This window comes from Oncorhynchus nerka, linkage group LG11, assembly GCF_034236695.1.
Source record: "Oncorhynchus nerka isolate Pitt River linkage group LG11, Oner_Uvic_2.0, whole genome shotgun sequence".
Classification (NCBI taxonomy): domain Eukaryota; kingdom Metazoa; phylum Chordata; class Actinopteri; order Salmoniformes; family Salmonidae; genus Oncorhynchus; species Oncorhynchus nerka.
This window is the reverse complement of record NC_088406.1, coordinates 59,050,969-59,073,921: the sequence shown is the minus strand read 5'-3', so window position 1 is coordinate 59,073,921 and position 22,953 is coordinate 59,050,969. Positions and strand designations below refer to the sequence as shown.

General features: G+C 40.2%; 1 protein-coding gene across 1 annotated transcript in view; it reads right to left on the bottom strand.

Moving 5' to 3' along the window:
* The window catches only part of LOC115137248 (transmembrane protein 131-like), a 94,965-nt gene extending 72,675 nt beyond the window's left edge, over window positions 1–22,290 (bottom strand). Inside the window, 3 exon segments of the mRNA XM_065024694.1 lie at window positions 1,438–1,478; window positions 21,110–21,180; window positions 22,088–22,290. Coding sequence (XP_064880766.1) covers window positions 1,438–1,478; window positions 21,110–21,180; window positions 22,088–22,211 — 236 coding nt within the window. The 5' untranslated portion in view covers window positions 22,212–22,290.
* Between the last annotated feature and the right edge of the window lie 663 nt (window positions 22,291–22,953).

The following is a 22,953-nucleotide window of genomic DNA, read 5'->3' as shown; positions in this document are numbered from 1 at the left end:
GATTGGGAGTCCCATAGGGCGGCGCACAATTGGCCCAGCGTCGTCCGGGTTTGGTAGGCCGTCATTGTAAATAAGAATTTGTTCTTAACTGACTTGCCTAGTTAAATAAAGGTTACACACACACTGCCCAAAAACTTATTTTGTTGGCATTTACGTTTGTCCCCATTACCAGTAAAACAATCGAAACAGATTTCTTTCACTTACTTGCTGTGCTGTTTCGTAGTTCATTTGTTCATACATTTCACGTAAGCCCTGTTTGTCTGCATCAAAGTAGTGGTACTTGTACGAGCATGTGGCGACAGAGTAAAGAGAGAATGCCTGTTGAGCAGGCGTTTCAATGCCGTGACAGAGAGCATCACATCTGCTGCAGACGCAATTGATAAGCTTATTTCCCGAGTCAGTTGTCCGAATAGAGCAAGCTAGTGTGTTCATGTTTCCAAGTTTCAGACAACCAGCACATTCATGAGAATGAAATACGACTTCTCAGTACGAAATCCTCGTCAACCCATTATGCTGTCAGACTCATCATGCTCATGGGGCTGATATCGCTGGTCCAAATGTCAGTCGTGAAGCGAATAGCAGTGACGCTATTACTGTGTAACTCCGGTAGGGCAACATCTGAAAAATAGAACACTTGGTAGTGTGTACCGGTGCTCGACCAGTCGGTGAAAGCCAACATCACCCACGACAGAGAACGGTTGATTGTCAAGGGCAATGAATGCCATTATCTTGGTGTTTAATGGATTTCACCTTTGAGGTCTCGCTCAAATTTTCTTACTCTTTCAAATGACTGCTCGGTCCACACAGCACACATTGTGGGCTAGGATAGGAATGCTGTGTTGCACAGTCATTACGTCATGTACCTACGCTATAAAGGTATGCACGTCAGCTTTGACATTGTTTTTGCACACCGGCGTTAAACTAGACATCGAGTCGATGTCGATGTTGGCCGTTTTAACTAATATCGTCCGATTCCGACATCTTCACCGATATATCGTGCATCTCCACTATAAATGCATCGGAATACATGTAGGCTACACATTACAGTGGATGTGAACTTGTGTGACAAGTCAAAATTATGCTTGATTTAACAACACAAGTCCTATTCCACTCTGCACACCACGCCCAGTTTGGTCTTTCGCCCACGTTGGTTCTCTCATCTGATAGATGCACACCTGTCATAATCCAAGCTTCGATTAAACTGCATACTGCTGCAGTGGTTTGTTTCCAGTCCTAACTTAACTACACTTGGCTGTTTCTACATTCTCTCCACTCAGAGAGCAAATCCTTTCGGATCATAGTGGGATATTATTTATCTGCCATTTTCCTCACCTATGGTTATTGTGTGGCGTGGTGTGAGTGAAACAAAATGAGTAACGTAACAAGAATGTTGGTTTGTCGTCGCCAAAGGAAATATCAAGGATTAGAAGATCTTACCTCTCTTCCAGTGGAAGACTGCCTTTGCTGCGCTCTTCCACCTACGTAGACAAGCAAACAAAACAACTAAATTACAAAACAACAACTAAACCTCCATAAATGCATAGCAGATTAAAGAATGTATATATTAGTCTTGTAATTACAGTTTAGCCTAATAGTTTCTATATTGAGTCATTGTTTTAAAGTGGAAATTAGTATATGATGAGCATCATTAGTAGGATTTCAGCACTTGATAATGAATAAATAACGGACAAATATAATTAATCAAGAGTGTTAGGCTTACATAAACCCAAATGCATCAACAAATTAGCTGCAGTCTAAGTTTGTACGTTTATAACATTTATGTTTTGGATAAAAGGAATGGCGTATGAAAAAAATTAAAATGACTATCTTTCTAAATGCTCCTAAGGTGAATGGTGGCCCATTGTGACAACACTAATACTCAAAGCAGATGCACGGGTACATGATGTACTTCTTATCCGGGTGGGTGTAATCTTGATTGCTGATTGGTTAAAACCGCATCCCAGCCGGTGTCTAGTCCTATTTATTCCGTTCCATCTGACTGCGCAATCCACTGTCATCAAGTTTATAAATTGATTGGTTGGGCTGATCTCCACTATAAAAAGCATCTAGACATTATCTCACATTTCTTTTAGACTAACCTTACATTTTCAACAGTGGAGATTTGTATAAACCTCGCTGTCTGTCTCCGACACTTGCAACATTGTTTCAACATTCAAATTCGATCTCCAGCTGTCCCATAGTAATGAACGTGTCGGGACGAGACAGGCAGGCAGCGTTTCTCAGCCAGTTAAAATCAGGAAGAAAAAAAACAGCTAAAACCAATGCGTCTACTTTGTGGTTCTTCTGGCTGCACATTTTGACGTGACTAAGTTAGCCATAGTTGGCTAGTTAACAAGGGATAAGAATGTTGACAGCTATTATGGCAATGGAACATTTTGAACGAACGACTGTGTCGCATCCATAGATAGAGAACGACTGGGTCGCGTCTCTAGCAACTGAACCGATAGAATGAACGACCAGCCAGCATGGGTAACAGCCCGAGATGTGTGTCGGGACAATATCTTGTGGAAGATTGAAAATTCTGAAAATGTGTCAATCATTATGTGAATATGTCAGTAACCCATTGTAAGACACTGCATCTTAGTGCAAGAGGCGTCACTGCAGTACCTGGTTCAAATCCAGGCTACATCACAACCGGCCGTGATTAGGAGTCCCATAGGGCGGCGCACAATTGGCCCAGCGTTGTCTGCGTTTGGCCGGAGTAGGCCATCATTGTAAATAAGAATTTATTCTTCACTGACTTGCCTAGTTAAATTAAAAGTAAAAATAAATAATGCCCTCGAAGCCCGTGTTACTAATACATAATCTAAACAAACATCGGGTTCTCTGGCATTATCACCTAAATGTAGGTTACATACAGCTTTGTAGTGTTAGCCGAACTCGTTGCTACCATTGAACAGCTCACTTCCATAGGAACAATCTGGGGCCCATGACATGAGTCACATTGGCGAGCTCTCAGCAGTACATTGGCTTTTTGTACAACGGGAGGAGAGTGGCTGTGTGGGGATAGTGGGTTTTAAAGTACAGTAGTAACTTTGTGCATGCAGCCCCCTTTAATACAATGGAGGCGTTGGTGTTGCCAGAAGGGGAAAAAAAAACGAATTCTTTACAGCAGTGATCACCAACCTCCAAGCCATTCCTAGTCAATCAGCAAAAATGTACGTAAAAACCCAACAATAAAGCCTTGCGTTCCTATATTATTATGATTTGCAGCTTGTGTCTTTTTAAATATTGAGGAATATTTCACATTCTCTGGTCATAAGAGTAACAACATTAATTGGTGCATGAGGCAGAAGTAATGCAGTGTGATTTAAGTTTGTTTCGCTATCAGCTGGAAGACTTTCTCCTTTCTCAGCGAAGAGAGGAGGGACGTTGAGTCGGGTGACCGGCAGCCTCACCGCTGATCCCTCCCTCCCCTCAGACGCAGGCTATCAGTCCAGTAAATAAGAAGTTCCATACACAAAAAAGCGTATTACTCTCAAGTTTAGTACACGAATGTGCAGTTTTTTCACACAATGTCACAGATGCCTCAAGTTGAGAGAGCGTGCAATTGGTACGCTTACTGCAGGAATGTCCACCAGAGCTGTTGCCAGAGAAATGAATGCTCATTTCTCTACCATAAGCCACCTCCATTTTAGAGAATTTGGCAGTTCGTCCAACCGGCCTCACAACCACAGACCATGTGTATGGCGTCATGTGGGCGAGCGGTTTGCTGATGTCAACGTTGTGAACAAAGTGCCCCATCGTGGCGGTGGAGCTATGGGCAAGCATAAGCTATGGACAACGAACACAATTGCATTTTTAAATCGATGGCAATTTGAATGCACAGAGATAACGTGATGAGATCCTGAGGCCCACCACTGTGAGCCATTTTTTTTAAGGTATCTGTATTCCCAGTCATGTGAAATCCATAGATTAGGGCCTAATGAATTCATTTCAAGTGACTGATTTCCTTATGAACTGTAACTCAGTAAAATCTTTGAAAGCGTTGCGTTTATATTTTTGTTCAGTATAGTTGAAGGGCGGTGTGTTTTAGTGTAGGTTAATCTACCTAGCCTATATAACGTTGCATGCATATACAGTGGGGCAAAAAAGTATTTAGTCATCCACCAATTGTGCAAGTTCTCCCTCTTAAAAATATGAGAGATGCCTGTAATTGTCATCATAGGTACACTTCAACTATGACAAACAAAATGAGAAAACTTTTGTTATTGACCAAATACTTATTTTCCACCATAATTTGCAAATAAATTCATTAAAAATCCTACAATGTGATTTTCTGGATTTTTTCCTCTCTCATAGTTGAAGTGTACCTATGATGGAAATTACAGGCCTCTCATCTTTTTAAGTGGGAGAACTTGCACAATTGGTGGCTGACTAAATATTTTTTTGCCCCACTGTACGCCTTGTCACTCATGGATCAAACTCAATTGAAACATTTAACAAAGCATGGAAATGGTGATCTGTTGTTGTTTCTTAAAGACTGTGTTCACACAGGCAGCTCAATACTGAGCTTTTTTTCCACTAATTGGTCTTTTGTCTAAATCACATTAGATCTTTTTCAGAGTTGATTGATCAAAACCCCAATTGGTGGGAAAAAAATAGAATTGGGCTGCCTATCTAAACGGAGCCAAAGAGACAGACGTAGTTAACTCATCTTGAACAGCTATTACGATAATTACAATGGAAGTTAAGACTTTTAAAAATCAGATTAGGCTAATCTATCGTAAAAATACAGTTTGGACATCGGAGCATTTAGGCATAAACGCTATCAAGGAAACAAAACAGATGTATTTCATTCCCATTAAGACAAGATCTAACAACAGAAAATAGGTTGTACCACAAAGTGCATTTTGCACCCATTTGACATTTTATGAAGAAATTGTGCATCGATATTGAATTTAAAAGACTATTATATTCTATGAAGTTCCCTTTAATATCGACCATATGGAGAACTCAATAAATCAGACTTGCAATCTGTTCACCCCTTGCAATCCACATACTAACACAAGCACTACACACAAGTACATATGGATTGTGTAGATATGTGGTAGAGTAGTGGCCTGAGGGCACACACTTCGTGTGTTGTGAAAAGTGTTATGAAATGTAATGCCATGCAATGTGTTTAAATTGTACAACGGGTGGGGCTAATCCTGAATGCTGATTGGTTAAAACCGCATCCCAGCCGGTGTCTATTCCACAAGTTACCACCGGCTAAATCTATGATGTTAAAATGCCTATTTACTCCGTTCCATCTGACTGCGCAATCAACTGTCTAATCAGACCAGCAAGGCAATTTATGAACTTGATCGCCACTATAAAAAGCATACAGACATTATTTAATTTAGACTAACATCGGAGATTTTAAATAATCCTTGCCGTCGGTCTCTCCAACATTTGCAACATTGTTTCAATATTCAAATTTGATCTCCAGCTGTCCCATAGTAATGAAGGTGTCGGGACGAGACAGATAGGCAGGCTGCGTTTCTCAGCCAGTCAAAATCATGAATCAGCTGGCATATTTTGACGCGATTGTGTTAGCTGTGCTGTTGGCTAGCTCCTCTGAACAACAGTGTGCTGACGAGAGCGCACATTTTCAATGCCAGGCGAAACAGCTTAACCTCTTAAATGTAATGGCAAAATGTAGATTTCCGCATAAATAGACATACCCAAAAAATAACTGCTATTCATGTGTAATTACATTCTGACATGCAAAAACTTGGTATATTTGGAAACAACATCTGGGAGATTATGATCAGAAGATAGATGTGTGTTCTGAATTATGTAACTCCTAAGATCAAGCACACACAAAATAACCATTTAAAATAAAAAATAAAAATTATAAGTCATCTTTCATTGACAAGCTCTGGCCATCTTTTTGATGGCCAGAGCTAGAAACACATTGATAGACCTAACTACTAGAAATGGGCAGATGTTTTAGTAGTGTCCCTAAACCGCTTCAAATTGGCATATGTCTGTAAATTAGATGGGGCGGCAGGGTAGCCTAGTGGTTAGAGCGTTGGACTAGTAACCGAAAGGTTGCAAGTTCGAATCCCCGAGCTGACAAGGTACAAATCTGCCTGAACAGGCAGTTAACCCACTGTTCCTAGGCCGTCATTGAAAATAAGAATTTGTTCTTAACTGACTTGCCTAGTAAAATAAAATAATAATTCCAGTGCTATTACATATTTGCAATCCCTAAATGCTGGTTGTTCAGTATTAAAACACATGTTCTATCATATCGACCTCACTCAAACATTGTGGTGGTATGGGGTACCCAGGCTACATTCAGCTGTCCTTTCAACCTCGTCCGAATGTGGTAACTGTACTGTTTTTGCAAACTGGATGTGCCTAAAAAGTATTGTTCACTATAAAAACTAAATTCCTACAACACCAACCTCTCTCAAACATTGTGGTGGTGTCGGGGGACACACAGGGGATATTCAAGTGTTTCAAGTGCCTCAAAGTTTAGCCTAGGCATGTCCAATGTACTGGTTCTACATACAAATCAACTACTTACGAAAACAATATAGAAGCAACAGATATACAACTCAAATTATACACAATTGTCTTCTCAAACAAACTTGGTTACGCACGTGACATTAGCTGAAATAAGATGTATTATTTACAAATGGCATTCGTGCTCATTTTACATCCCAGGTGTAGATGATTAGATTTCACTTTCACTGTAGCTTGAGCATGTCGTGATAGTCTGAAGCAGTCCCTCTCTGCCAGGAAACAAAAAGCCAACTGACTTTTCTGAAAGAAGATCTGTCATTTCCCCCTTTTTCCCCCATGTTTGCAGTTCTTCCTTTTGTGTTTTGGCATGTGTGTTGGATAGTCGCACTCACCTTGAGTGTGTGTGTGTGTGTGTGTGTGTGTGTGGGGGGGGGGTCTTGTGATGGTTGTGTAAGAAGATTTTGAAGATAAATACACAACGCAGAGTACGAGAGGTCAATAGAGTACTAACGATCATTGGAAATAGTGTTTTTTCTGTAATAGGGGATTAATGAGCAACGGGTCAGAGACATGGGAGGAATTTGTCTATACAGTGAGCCTGAAATAGGATACTTGTCCTGTCCCTTTGTTCACTGGAGAGAATCACTTGGGGAGAATCACCCGAGGACAGGGGAGCATGAACATCTACCTTCCCACATGATTCGTCCTTTTTGAATATGAATAAAAACCTATTTTCCTCCCACTGATTTGCTTTGGGGTCTGTGTTACTTAAGAGTAACAACTGCTAACATTTGGTGCCGTGACCCGGATGAATTGTCTGAACAACAAGAAAAACTCAACTGTGTTGATCCAGAAGAAAGAGAGAAGGCTGAGCGCAACCCACTTTAAGAGGTGACTCCCAATCTCCCGATTGATGGCATAGTGCTGGCTGAGTCTAGACCAATACCATTTTAAAAAGAACAAAATCAGGTTCAAATTAGTGCATGCAATGAGTGATACGTATCTGTGATGTATACGGTTCAAGTCCTTTGTCTTTGTTCTCTATTACAGGGGTTCAAGTCCTCTATTAATCGGTTAGTCCTTTCTTTTTGTGAAACCTTGTTGCATAGGAGTTGCTAGTAGAGTAGCAATTTGTACACGTGGTTAATGTAAGCCTTCAACAAGCTTTTTGAAGTGAACAGAAGTTTTATGGGTAGCCAGGCCCTACAGAGACAACGTGTTCAAAAGGGGTTACACACACATTCTTTGGGGTTAAATTAATATATAAAACAGATATATATGATCCAACTTTTGAAGTTAATATAATGCCATTGTTAAGTGAGAAAACCACTTAATAGCTCCTCCGGATGTGAGAATGAAAAAGATTTTAAATTCACCGTCTAGTGATATGAAGAACCATTTCAAAGTAGAGAAGTGTAGACGAGAGAATAAATATTCCGTTATTGTTGACAAAGATGGAATCTATCTGAAATACAAAAAGCTTGAGGAAAAATACAGATGTCTAACTCGTTGACAAAGACAAGACGGTCTTTAACTTTTATAGCCAAAGTAGGTTAACGGGATGAGAAATTCTTTCTGGCGAATCATGACAGGATATTGCAGAGCGATAAGGATAGTTTGAAAGCTCTTGGTGAACATTTCAATACCTCGAAAGAAGAAATTCAACAATTACAGGGTCGTAAAAAAAAAAAATAGACTTGACCCCCACAAGTGGACCCTTTGTTCCCTCAATCTACCCTTAGGCTGAGTTCCTCAAGGATGATCGGGTTTCAAGCATCTGGTCAGCACTGCATGGCTTTGAGTCAACAGAATCTGACAGCAGTGACGAATGACGTCTTAGGCCAACCAGAACACAGGCTGTAAAAGGTAGTGAAGACAAACCTCCGGTGACAGTAATCACACATAAATCAGCATCCCCAAAACAGTAGGACAAATGTTCAAAAACTTTGATGCATCCACGAGACGTGGGTATCAAGAGTTGTGCAGGTTCCGAGTGAAACTAACAACATTATTTGTTCAGTGGAAGAGAAACCTGGTGTATGTCATTATTGCGGATTTCTGATCACTGGCAACGAGAATGTCGGAAAATAAATCGTGTTCTTATGAAGAATGGCCAGGAGAAGCCAGGTCTGTCTAAGGGGAAACGGGACAATGATACAATGCTGATGCAGAAATGTAAGAAGCTCTGTCTGGCTCAGCAGCAAGTTTGCTGGATGCTGTGGAAGGAAACTAATAGACCCCCTCTTTACTTCCCATCTCAGCTCATGAACATATGAAATCGGATGGAATATATGTGAACGTGATGGTTAACAACTTTGCAGTAGATAAGGGTGCTTGAGTCACTGTATTGCCCATATCTTAAGCAAAATATACATGACCTCAGTACACGGGCAAGAAGATGTGTGGAGGGGAGACATATGAAACAAACCCAACCACCATATCAATATCTATTGATCCAATGAAGATTGATGCAGGGGTGTGGATAAGTTCATTTGAACAATCAATGTAAGGCCTTGATGTTATTATGCAACTTGACTCTACACTGAACATTTCTGAAGGAACGATGACATGGCAAATTAGACAACTGCAGGGATCTACAGTTCCAAACCATCCTATTTGGACTACGAAGAAAAATGAGGGGCCAATCTCAGGTGCAGAAGCATAGTAACATGCTGACCAGAACGGACACGTCGCAAAATAAATGTAGAAATCCATGTTATTCAATTATTGCGACAACAAGCATCTGCGATGCCAAGGGCTAAAATAGAACTCCTTTGCATTTCTGACGCAGATCGCGCTGAAAGTCCTGCCTGTCCCATCTCCGCATTGGTTATACCCGCGTGGGTGATTGAAAGACAAACTATTTTGCCGGTCGTCGTGGTAGTACTATGAAAGTTTAGATTCCAATTATCATATAAGTTCAAAGATGAAAAAGACAAAGGAGGAGAGATGACTAGAAACGATTTGGTTGGCCGTTTTATGTTTGGATTAATTGTCGGAGTGGAGGACCTTGTGCATTTCAGGTAAAATAACTCAATGTTTATATCCCAGGACAAATTAGCTAGCAAGTGCAAGCTAGCTAAATAGGACAAATTAGCTAGCAAGTGCAAGCTAGCTAAATAGGACAAATTAGCTAGCAAGTGCAAGCTAACTAGCTAAATTGCCATACGTGTTTAATGCTTTTTGACCTGTCCCCAAATTAATGTCATTGGTTAAGAGTTTGTTTTGATATTTTAACCTGCATGTTGTGATCGCGTTTGGTGTAGGGGAACAAAATACATTTATGCACGATGGCGCACGTGTGCAGCCGGTTTGGGATCCATGTAAGATGCTCAGAACCTGATAAGCTTCTATGTTGTACACCGCAGTCATCATATTAGGGATATCTAAGTGAAATGTCCAACGTTTTCCTGAAAATCGGGACATGCTTACTTACGGAAATCTATGTCAAATATCACTCTTTTGAAACCAGGACAAGTTACTTTCACCTTTTTTGTTTCCTTATGAGAATCTACAGTCTGAAGCAATATCCCTTGATCCAAGGACTGTATTTGAAAGGATACAAGATCACCGGTGAAGTGTTCATTAGAAAAGTCCTTATCAACCAGTGGAACGGAAGAAGAATTCCTCACTCCTGGCAGACTGTCAGAACATAATTTCTAATAGTTATCTATGTGGGGCTGATACCAGTGTGGAAGAGCTGGTCCCTTTAAAAGGACTTGGTGAATTGCCAATAGGACAATTGAAAAAAATATTTTTTTGTGAGTTTCCTCATCATTACACCTGTTAATACTAATAACTTTGCTTGAAATCTATTTCTTATTGTAACAGCAAGTACAACATGTCCTTTGTGTTTTATAGAAATGCAAGGTGTTTAATGTGAATGATTTTATGCTTACTGCTAATGTTATTTATACTGTCTATTTTTTCATGTTTTCTAAAAATACCTTTTAAGTATATTTCTTTTCAAAATAGTCTAGGGGAGAGTAAGAATATTTCGAAGATAAATACACAACGCCGAGTACAAGAGTTCAATAGAGTACTATTGATGAATGGAAATACGTTTTTTTCTGTAATAGGGGATTAATGAGCAACGTTAGAGACATAGGAGGAATGCGTCTATAAAGTGAGCCTGAAACAGGATACTTGTTATTTGGCCATTGGCCCAGTTTTATTGCAAGGAATTCTAACTGGTCAACCAGTTAAGGTTATAAACTACACCCTGTCCCTTTGTTCACTGGAGAATCACAGAAGATAATCACCCAGGAGAGAATCACTGAGGACAGGGGAGCATGAACATCTACCTCCCCACATGATTCGTCCTTTTTGAATAAGAATAAACACATTTACCTCCACCTGATTTGCTTTAGGGTCTGTGTTAATGAAAAGTAACAAGTGCTAACAGCTAACAGTTGTGAGGTGGCTTTGGGTCCCCAATTCTGTAATTTCCAACACAGCTGCCAACTGGGTGTGAGGGGTTTGACCTTTTGCTTTGGCATTTACTGTATCAATCTCCACAAAGTGGTAAAAAAAAAGATTTAAAAAAAGAGTCTTATACCACTTCCTGGTCTTGTGGAGGACCTGGTAGTAGCCTACCAGAGCATCAGATAGGTCGGTACCCCCATATTGGAATTGTAGTCCTTCAGAGAAACCTGGACTTTTTTCCTCACCAATGCCCCATTGGCATTTTTCAACCTCATTGAGACATGGTCGTTATGGCCTTACGCTGTGTGGTGAGCATGGTTACTTTCCTAGTGTCCTTCCATTTAAAAAAAAGGCTACTTGTTAGTCCTGATCCAACGTAATGTCCCCCTCTCCACTGTATTTGTCATGTGGTTTACCTTGGTCTTGGGGAAAACTATTCTGATAGGGCGAATGGTGCCACAAGCCCATCTTTTCTTTATCAAGAGGTCTATGAAAAGTGGATGTAGAACCATCAGATGGGGTGATTGACATAGCAGCGGGGAAGCTTGCTGGGGAAGGGGAAGCTTGCTGGGGAAGGGATTGCTCCCAAACATCATCCAAATCATTTGCATCCAATAAAGAGATATTGTTGTGAGACAGAATTACAGTTGACTAAAGTTACAAAATGACATTACTATAAAGTAAAAACACCAAACCTAAACTTTACCTGGACAGTGACTCACATTAGGTGTGAAGCACACACACAATGCAAACAGTAACACCTTGGAGACAAAGGGAAACGTGAGAACCACAAATAAACAATGGCCATGAGAGTTTAGTGGCCTCTCCAAAGTTACAAGGATGAAACTTAGAACAGCAAACTAATATGAAACATAGACAATAACTACTTTGGAATTACATAACATTGAAATTACTTGTTACATAGGCCTATGTAAACTACATCCAAATCACAAAAAGCTTAGAAAAAACAATATAGTAAATTAGATATAAAGTCAAGAAAATTATTGACTTACAGATCTTAAAATGGATCCAATCCCTCTAGAAAGCAAACTTCGTCAGCCCGAGTCGGAATCCTCTTTGTCAGACTTTTATTCAAAGCTTCTATGGTCGGTATACTGTCTTTTTAGGTTCCTGTTCGATATGCTGAATTCCCCCCCCCACAAGAAGCCAAATTGTATGCAAAAGCAATTAAATTAAACACAATGAAATCTGTTTACAATGTAATGTAGCGTGTTTGGTGCGTCTCGTCTCTGAGCCAGGTAGCAATATTTCATATAACGCATTAAAAAAAAGTTATATGGCTTGCTTTGTCCCACCCAGGTCAACTGCATATCCCTGGAAAGCCTCGAATTGGCTCCAAGACTGTCAAGGTGACATAGTAGGCAATCCCATGTGTAATGAATGCCAACTGTGCCTAAGCAGGCAAAATTATATCTTTGTGCATCAAAAATATGATCACTCGTGGACATTCGACGTTACCATTAAGTTATACATCAGATATGTAGCCCATTGCCAATGTTTTGTTCCTAAACAACGTAAGAATTAATTTGATACCCCCATGTAGCTATAGCTCAAACACAGACCAAATCGAAGCTTACCTTTTTGGTAAAAACGTTGTCAATAACAGTAGATCACAAGCAGACAAATAATATATCCTCATGATCTGTGGATGCCCGGCATTCGGTGTTTATCAACGTATTCCTTGTTTATTTTGATTATGCTTCACAACGCTAACCAATATGTAGGTATCAGCCATCTTGAAGCGAGGTCATGAGCTCGGCCTGGCCTTTTTAAATTGAACCTTTATTTAACTAGTTAAGTCAATTAACCTTTTGCGTGTAGGGGGCAGTATTTGCGCTTTTGGCTTAAAAACGTACCCATTTTAAACTGCCTATTTCTCAGCCCCAGAAAATAGAATAATAAATATAATTGTCAGATTAGGATATAAAACACTCTAAAGTTTCCAAAACTGTAAAAATATTGTCTGTGAGTATAACAAAACTGGCGAAAGCCTGAGAAATCCAATCAGGAAGTGCCTCTTATTTTGAAACCTCTCCGTTCCTATGCATGCCTATCCTCCATTTAAAGGGATATCAACCAGATTCCTTTTTCTATGGCTTCCCTAAGGTGTCAACAGTCTTCAGTCATAGTTTCAGGCTTTTATTTTGAAAAATGAGCGTGAAGGATCACATTGCGTAAGTAGATAGTTGAGGGCTCCGAGTGAGTTTGCGCAATTGAGTAAAGCCGCCATTGTTCCTCCCGCTGTCATTGAAAAACCTACACACGGTTGACATATATTTAAAAAACAACCTGAAGATTGATTATAAAAAAACGTTTGACATGTTTCTGTGGACATTATGGATATTTGGAATATACGTCTGCATGTCGTGACCGCTCTTTCCTGTGGATTTCTGAACATAACGCGACAAACGTCAGTATTTTGGGTATAAAAATTATCTTTATGGAACAAAAGGAACATTTGTTGTGTAACTGGGAGTCTCGTGAGTGAAAACATCCGAAGATCAAAAAGGTAAACTATTTTTTTGATTGCTTTTCTGATTTTCGTGACCTAGCTACTTAATGCTTAGTGAACATAATGTTATGCTAGGCTATCGATAAACTTACAAACGCTTGGATTGCTTTCGCTGTAAAGCATAATTTCAAAATCTGAGACGACAGCTCGATTAACAAAAGGCTAAGCTGTGTTTTCCTATATTGCACTTGTGATTTCATGAATATGAATATTTTTTTGTAATATTATTTGACTGTTGCGCTATGCTATTCAGCAGTTGCTGATGACAATTTCCCGCTACCGGGATGGGTAGCGTCAAGAAGTTAAGAACAAATTCTTACTTACAATGACGGCCTACCAGGAAACAATGGTTTAACTGCCATGTTCAGGGGCAAAACGACAGATTTTTACCTTGTCAGCTCAGGGATTCGATCCAGTAACCTTTCAGTTACTGGCCCAACACTAACCACTAAGCTACCTGCCACCTTACATATTCACATGCCCATATATGGTAGTAAGTCACACCGATCAATAGCCAAGATACTCATTCCGCAGACACCCTGCAGATAGGGGCTACCGTTCACACAGACTGAATTGAAAAATAGTCTCCCCAAATATGGGGACTCCACATTTAAGAGGTTAAACAAATGCAAATCCAGCTACTGTTATTCTGGTTGCACTGTTTGACGTGACTAAGTTAGCCACATTTGGCTAGCTAGCAAGCAAGGGATAACAACGTTGCCAGCCAGTATGGCAATGAAACATTTAGAACGAACGACTGGGTTGAGTCCATAGATAGAGAACAAAAGACGGACTGACTGGTTCGCGTCTCTGCAAACCGAACCAACGACAGGCCTGCTTGTGTAGCATCCTTAGATGTGTGTCGGGACTATATCTTGTCGAAGTAGTATTAATAAATACATCAAAATAAAATGTTCATTTGAATATGTGGTAACCCGTTGTATAAAAGTGATAAATACCCGAGAAGTCGGTGTTGAGGATATACGGCGCATTCAGAAAGTATTCAGACCCCTTGACTTTTTCCACAGTTACGTTACAGACTTATTCTAAAATGGATTAAATATATTTTTTTCCCCTCAATCTACACACAATACCAATTCCATAATGACAAAGTGAAAACAGGTTTTTAGAAATGTATTACAGATAAAAACAGAAATATCCTATTTAAATAAGTATTCAGACCATTTGCTATGAGACTCGAAATTGTAGCTCAGATGCTTCCGGTTTCCATTTATCATCCTTGAGATGTTTCTACAACTTGATTAGAGTCCACCTGTGGTAAATTCAATTGATTAGACATGATTTGGAAAGGCACACACACTTCTATATAAAAAGGTACCAAAGTTGACAGTGCATGTCAGAGCAAAAACCAATCAATGAAGTCGAAGGAAATGTCTGTAGAGCTCCGAGACAGGATTGTGTCGAGGCACAGATCTGGGGAAGAGTACCAAAATATGTCTGCAGCATTGAAGGTGCCCAAGAACACAGTGGCTTGGTGCTGGGCGATATGGCCGAAATATTATATCACAGTATTTTAAAATTGGACGGTATGGCGGTTTTTATTTTTTTTTATAATAAAAGTTACACATTTGCTTTATGAGTAGTGAATGATCCTAGGGTGCAACACATAGATTAAGTGATTGCAATAAGTCTCTCCATTCTGATTGAACAGTATAAAACCATTAAACTTCAACCAAAATAAATGTCAGCACTTTTATAATTTCTGCATTTCCTGCACTCAATTGCAGTGTTGGAAAAAGTACCCAATTGTCATACTTGAGTAAAAGTAAAAGATAATAGAAAATTACTCCGATAAAAGGGAGTCACCCAGTAAAATACTACATAAGTATATTTAAAACAAAATACTTTTACTCAAGTATCAAAAGCAAAAGTATAAATCATTTCAAATTCCTTATATTAAGAAAAGAAAAAGATGGTGCCATTTGGTTATTTTATTTACAGATAGCCAGGGGCACACTTCCAACACTCAGACATCATTTACAAAGCATTTGTGTTTAGTGAGTCCTCCAGATCAGAGGCAGTAGATGACCTGGGATGTTCTCTTGACAAATGAGTGAATTGGACCCTTTTCCTGTCCTGCTAAGCACTCAAAATGTCACAAGTACTTTTAGGTGTCAGGGAAAAATGGAGTAAAAAGTACAGTATTTTCCTTTAGAAATGTAGTGAAGTAAAAGTTGTCAAAAATAAAAAACAGTAAAGTACAGAATCACCCCAAAAATAAAAACTTACATGGTACTTAGATGTATTTTTAAACCACTGCTCAATTGAGAATTTCCACACTGCCACGTAGGGCTTTACGATATGGGCAAATAATATAGGACCTATTTTTAACCAAATGTTGCAAATGCGATTTGACTTCCGAATTAGAGCAAAACTTTTGGAATCATGGACATCGAATGACTATTCTAAATCTATAAGAATATAATAGTGGGCACTTTGAATACAGCGTTTGAGATGACCACAAATTAAAATGCCAGGGAGTAGGGATGCACGATATAAAATGCCAGGGAGTAGGGATGCACGATATAAAATGCCAGGGAGTAGGGATGCACGATATAAAATGCCAGGGAGTAGGGATGCACGATATATTGGTGAAAATATCAGAATCAGCCGATATTAGCTAAAAATGCCAACATCGGTATCAGCCGATGTGAAAAACCGATGTCAAAGCTCTCAGCCTATTGCGGACAGTCGGCGTGTTCCTGGTGCAACTCGGGCAGTTGTTATTGCCATCCTAAACTTATCCCGCAGGTGTGATGTTCAGATGTACCGATCCTCCGCAGGTGTTGCTACACGTGATCTGCCACTGCGAGGACGATCAGCTGTCCGTGCTGTCTCCCTGTAGCACTGTCTTGGGCGTCTCACAGTACGGACATTGCGATTTACTGCCCTGGCCACATCTGCAGTCCTCATGTCTCTTTGCAGCATCCCTAAGGCACATTCACGCAGATGAGCAGGGACCCCTGGGCATCTTTCTTTTGGTGTTTTTCAGAGTCAGTAGAAAGGCCTCTTTAGTGTCCTAAGTTTTCATAACTGTGACCATAATTGCCTACCGTCTGTAAGCTGTTAGTGTCTTAGCAACTGTTCCAGAGGTGCATGTTCATGAATTGTTTATGATTCATTGAACAAGCATGGGGAACAGTGTTTAAACCCTTTACAATGAAGATCTGTGAAGTTATTTAGATTGTGGTTATTTTTGTATTTTTTTGTTGAGTTAAGAATGCTAGTGGATTTATATTAAGAACCAAAGTGAAAACAGCATTGTTGTCATCAACATTGTTGCAATGTGCTGCATTGACCATGCAGACTGAACGCAAGTGTCTCGTGGTTGAGGAACATCAAATGCACTCCTTGAGTGACAGGGGGCATGGCTAGGTCTGTGTTCAAAGTGGCATGGAGAGAAAGAGCGGCAAGAGATGATTCAAGTAGCGAAGTAAAACCATAAAAATGTACATTACACATGGCGTATCACATTTAACAAACCAAACATTCAAATACCAGTATTGACGGTAAAGTAAAAACCAAAACCGGTCCCTGCATCAATACCAGTATATCATAAAATATGGTATACCGCCCAACCCTACAGTGGCCTCCATTATTCTTAAAATGGAAGACATTTGGAACCACCAAGACTCTCCATAGAGCTGGCCGCCCAGCCAAACTGAGCAATCAGCGGAGAAGGGCCTTGGCCAGGGAGGTGACCAAGAACCTGATGGTAACTGACGGAGATCCTCTGTAGAGATGGGAGAATCTTCCAGAAGGACAACCATCTCTGCAGCACTCCACCAATCAGGCCTTTGTTGTAGAGTGGCCACACGGAAGCCACTCCTCAGTAAAAAGCACATGACAGCCCGCTTGGAGTTTGCCAAAAAGGCACCTTTTATTTTTTATTTTACCTTTATTTAACTAGGCAAGTCAGTTAAGAACAAATTCTTATTTTCAATGACGGCCTAGGAACAGTGGGCTAAATGCCTGTTCAGGGGCAGAACAACAGATTTTGTACCTTGTCAGCTCGGGGGTTTGAACTTGAAACCTTTCGGTTACTAGTCCAATGCTCTAACCACTAGGCTACCCTGCCGCCCCAGGACTCAGACCATGAGAAACAAGATTCTCTGGTCTGATGAAACAAAGATTGGCATTCAGGCCAAATAGTTCAATCGTCACGTCTGGAGGAAACCTGAAACCATCCCCATTGTGAAGCATGGCAGTGGCAGCATCATGCTGTGGGGATGTTTTTCAGTGGCAGGGACTAGTCAGGATTGAGGGAAAGACGAACGGAGCAAAGTACAGTGAGATCCTTGATGAAAACCTGCTCCAGAGTGCTCAGGACCTCAGACTGGGGTGAAGATTCACCTTCCAACAGGACAACGACCCTAAGCACACAACCAAGACAATGCAGGAGTGGCTTCGGGTCAAGTCTCTGAATGTCCTTGGGTGGCCCAGCCAGAGCCCGGACTTGAACCTGATCAAACATCTCTGGAGACCTGAAAATAGCTGTGCAGCGATGCTCCCCATTCAACCTGAAAGAGCTTGAGAGGATCTGCAGAGAGGAATGGGAGAAACTCCCCAAAAACAGGTGTGTCAAGCTTGTAACATCATACCCAACAAGACTTGAGGCTGTAATCGCTGTCAAAAGGTACTTCAACAAAGTACTGAGTAATAGGACTGAATACGTAAGTAAATGTGATAATTTTTTAATTCTTAATAAATGTGCAAACATTTCTAAAAACCTCTTTTTACTTTGTCATTATGGGTTATTGTGTGTAGATTGATGGGGAAAATGTTTTATTTAATCCATTTGAGAATAAGGCTGTAACATAACAAAATGTGGAAAAAGGGGTCTGAATACTTCCCGAATGCACTGTATTGGCACGGTTTGCTTGCACTCAAACTCATCTCGGGCCTAACACCCGTGTCAATTTATCCTTCAAACACCGGCTTATCAGGGATTATCACTTAAGGCAATTATATAAAATTAATGTTGCTGGACTCCCTTGGCAGCAGTAAATCAAATAAGTAAATGAGGATCCTTAATAACCCTCTGACTTTTAAGAAGATTTTAACCCACAACATTTCGACAAGTTTTTACTATCATTGTAAAGCCCTAGTTATTTTGTTGCTTTGACTAATTAACTTTGAAGATTCAATTCATTTGATTACTGATTCATTTATGTTTGTCCCTCATTTAAGGTCAACCCTTTTTAAGAGATTAACTCGTTTCAATATGGTGAAACTATTCCTTTTAAAATATTTTTCTCTCAAAAGAAACTTTGAACATCTAATAGTCAAATCAAAGTGTAAAAAGCAGTTGTGCTGTTTCTACTCTTTTTGGCCATTTTCTGGTGTTTTGTGGTGGAAAACTGAGCGTGTCGAGCATAACACGTCAACACTGATACCCACAGATAGAGGCGCTAGCATTGTTAACAATTTTTTTTAAATTGTGAAGCTTGCATTCAATTGCCACTCCATGTTGCACACAACACGCTTCCATTACCCCTGTCACAAGGAGATTTATGGTTGATTTAAGATGAAATCGTCAACCCTGTTACAGTCAACCATGTTACTTTATTTGGCACATAATAGGCACTTACTATAGTCATTTATTTAACCTCTTGAGATGGAAAAATGTGTAAAATGAAGTTGAACATGTGCTCTTTATGACAGAATGTTAAAAAATTGTGAAATCTGTTTTTTATGGACCAAGTTACACTCAAAGGTGGAATGACTGATCTTTATATATATTTTTTTAAATATATATTTCTTTAAAGTTTAAATATTTGTTTTACTATTCCATTGTAAATTGTCGCAACCAAGATCAACCAGTTATGGTTTACAGAGGGAGTGGTTTGTTGTGGCACGGTTAAAACAAACCGTGATATCTTTGCACCGAATCACCTCAGTGAGCTGCTAACATCTTCCACCCAACAACAACAATCTTAAACAAGGACTATATTCATTAGGCACCAAATGGAAGAAAACAATGAAACAGGGAAGGACAACCTGGACTTGTCCAATAAGAAACATTTAGCTAAACTGTGAACCTACTAAACACAGCCAAGTGCAAACAGATTATGTAATTACTACATTTCACAAATCATAGTGCTGAGACACAGCTACTCCATTCACAGCACAGCCCTGCCTACCTGAGCCTGACAAATACTGAGGAATGTAAACAATTGCAGCATTCTGTCATTAATTTTAACTTGCTATCAACAGGTCCAAATAATTTGCAACCCTGACAGGATTACCTTGGTTCCCCATTGGACTGAGCAGATGTACGCCTAACTAAGTTGCGATGCACAGTACACACCCTTTTTCGGTGGGAATACAAACGAAAACAACTGGTCTAACTTAGGTGACATTATATGTCAGGGTAAGCTTCTGAAATGTCATTAACTTTAAATTGCTATCAACAGGTCCAAATAATTTGCAACCCTGACAGGATTACCTTGGTTCCCCATTGCACTGAGCAAATGTACGCCTAACTAAGTTGCGATCCACAGTACACACCCTTTTTTGGTGGGAATACGAACCAAAACAACTGGTCTAACTTAAGTGACATTATATGTCAGGGTAAGCTTCTGAAATGTACCGGTACCCCATTTATGTGAAAATGGAACTAGGCAAATTCTACTTCCCATCAAATAGACAATTGAAAGCATAATGTTTTAGTTCTGCGTCGACTGTCAAAAGGTGTACACAGCCTAAATGACCAGGTATTTGAAAACATTCCAAATATGTTTTTATCCTAGGTTCAATTAAAATAAGCGTCTTATCTGCAGGTAACATGACAGTCCGTCATAGCTTCACTGACAATCAGTAAAACAAAATATGTAGGGTGTTCCTGGATTACATAAAACGTCAAACATATCAGCTGCAGCATAAAATGCAGACAGGGCCAAAATGCAAAACACACTGCAGCACTGACAACGCATTACTTGAAATTCGGGAAGTTTGTGAGGTGTCATCGTGAAAAAAAGCTTTTGCATCATAGTGCGAGTAACACAGGTGAATTAAATCATATTTACATCTATTTAGCCAACTTCATTGATTTGACTAGCTAGGCTATTTTCTCTGTAGCATAGTAATGTTAGACATGCGCGGGATACAACAGGTTATTACTGTGAAATGTTCACAGGTCTACCTCTTGTATTCTGCACATGTGACAAATAAAATGTGTAAGATATGTATGAGATGGAGATAATTAAGACAGGGCTTTGCTATGCTGTTCATGGACACACTATTATTGCACACTTCCGACAAGTAACAGGGCAGGCCACATGGCACCCTCTATTCCTCTAGCAGGTGGCCTTGGCAAATTCTTCCCCCGCCTCCATTTGGACTCCTCGCTTCAAACATAAATCCTCACGTTTAGAACAGGAACACGTTTAGCGGACTTCGCAAAATAGAACCATAATTAACAGTTCGACCAATTAGAGAACACACAGAAGTGATAGAATGTAGCAGTACCTAACTAATCTCCTTGATGTCATTGCGCTCCAAGACACGTGCAAACATAAACAATGGGGTGATATACCCATGCACGTGGGAGGTGGTATGCTTTGTTAAAGAAATATAAATGCCTGCCTATCTTTATGTCATCTGCAATCAAGGTTTATACCATCTCAATAAATTGTGTATTGCATTTACCTGAGTTGGGACTACTGGGTCAGCATCCTCAGCTTGCCAGACCTCGACCACGCTGGACATTTGACTCAGGGCTTGGTGGGAGGAAGAGAGGGGGACGAGGTGTAAATGTGAAAGCTTGAGCAGAAAACACTCGCTGTCAAGCACATCAGATAAAAAGAAAGAAATAATGTCTAGATAAAACGCTTTACCCCCAAAAAATTATAACAGGGGACAGCGCAAACGGCTGTTTGTCAACGTTTAGCATAAACTTGTGCAAATGCATGACTGACAAAGGCGTGTATTCAACTGCCCATGATCCCACTCTCCGAGGGTGGCTCGGGGAGAGTTGGGATATTACATTTTTCAATTCACACATGCAGTATTAATACACACTTGTAAATGTGTTAAATAGGCCAGAAGAACCCACCAAATTATCATCATCAACGTTGCTTTTAGGTTAGCTAGCTTTGGCTTTGCTAGCGTGTAAACACATAGCTTTAACATTTATAAAAGCCAAGCTATACATTTATAACACAACCAATAAATACACTGAAACATTTAAAAACACACAACCAAAGTGATAACAATGGCATCTGGCAAGCTAACTATCATTAAACGAAGTTCCCTTGTAGCTAAATTCGCTAGCTACTGTAACGCGACACTTCACTGAAATAACGTTATGGCTTGCATGAACCAACACAGGAAACTGTCCACTGATAAAAAAATTAAAAAATACTTAATAAAATAGTCTTAGCACTTATAAGTGAACGACGTTCGCAACATTTCTGCAGACATTAACACATTCGAAATTATCACGCAAATTATGCCGAATTGGAATCCACAATACGATGGTTGCAGTAGCCCTCCCGTTTTCGCATAGCGACTTGTCCTCACTGTCAACTCGGTAACGTTCGCTCTAACGTTACTGGCAGTTCTCGCCGACATTTTCGCAATGGGTGGTTAACGTTAATTATTGAAGAAAAATGTACTTCACCAGACCTTGCAATTGAGCCCCTCCATGCTGTATGCAGGGCAAAAGTAGCGGTAGAATTCCGAGTATAATATTAATCCACGTTTTTCTGTGACAGCGGCTGCCTTGTTGGAACTCCCGTACCACCGCCATGCTGCCCTGTTCAGCTAGCAGCCTGCCTTGTGCTACGCTTGGCTTTCTCTTTCTCTTGCTTTCGCTCCCCGTCTAGCAAACCCTCCCACCCTGTTCTGTTCCTCGCCCTCTTTCTCGTTGTGTGTGTGTGTGGAGAGTATGCGCCGACCACAGCCAAGGCGATGCATTCATCCGCCTGCCTGCGTTGGCTAATTTTGGCACAATGAGGTGGACTTGAACGTGACGAACTAAACGCACCAAATGATCCAACTCATGGGAATATCGCGTGGCCAGTCCAATACGCAGGTAAATCGTGCAGAAAACTAAGTTTATGCGAAACATTCTATTTCGTTTTTTTCTTCCCGCGCGGGCAAACAACTGTCATGCGGTCAACCAAAGCAAATCGAGGTTATGATGATGCGCTTGTGGACCCATTGTTTTAAAATCCCCCATACCACTGAGGTTGAAAAACGTTGTGCCAATCAATAGATCACTCCAAAGGTTAAGAGAGATTCCATCATGTGGTTCCCATATAGAATAATCAAACTGCAATATTCATAGTACTAGAAGTCCCTCCAACATCAACACCAATGAAGTCCTGCAAACTCAAATTATGCCATGAGAACCCTGTCACATAAAGCACATTTCTTGCACTTCATCTAATACTCGTTTTATAACTGAAGAGTTATAAAGGACATTGGTATTCAAGTTCAACATTGAAACAGGCCATATGCTGTAGGCCAGTGTTAGGTTAGCAACAATA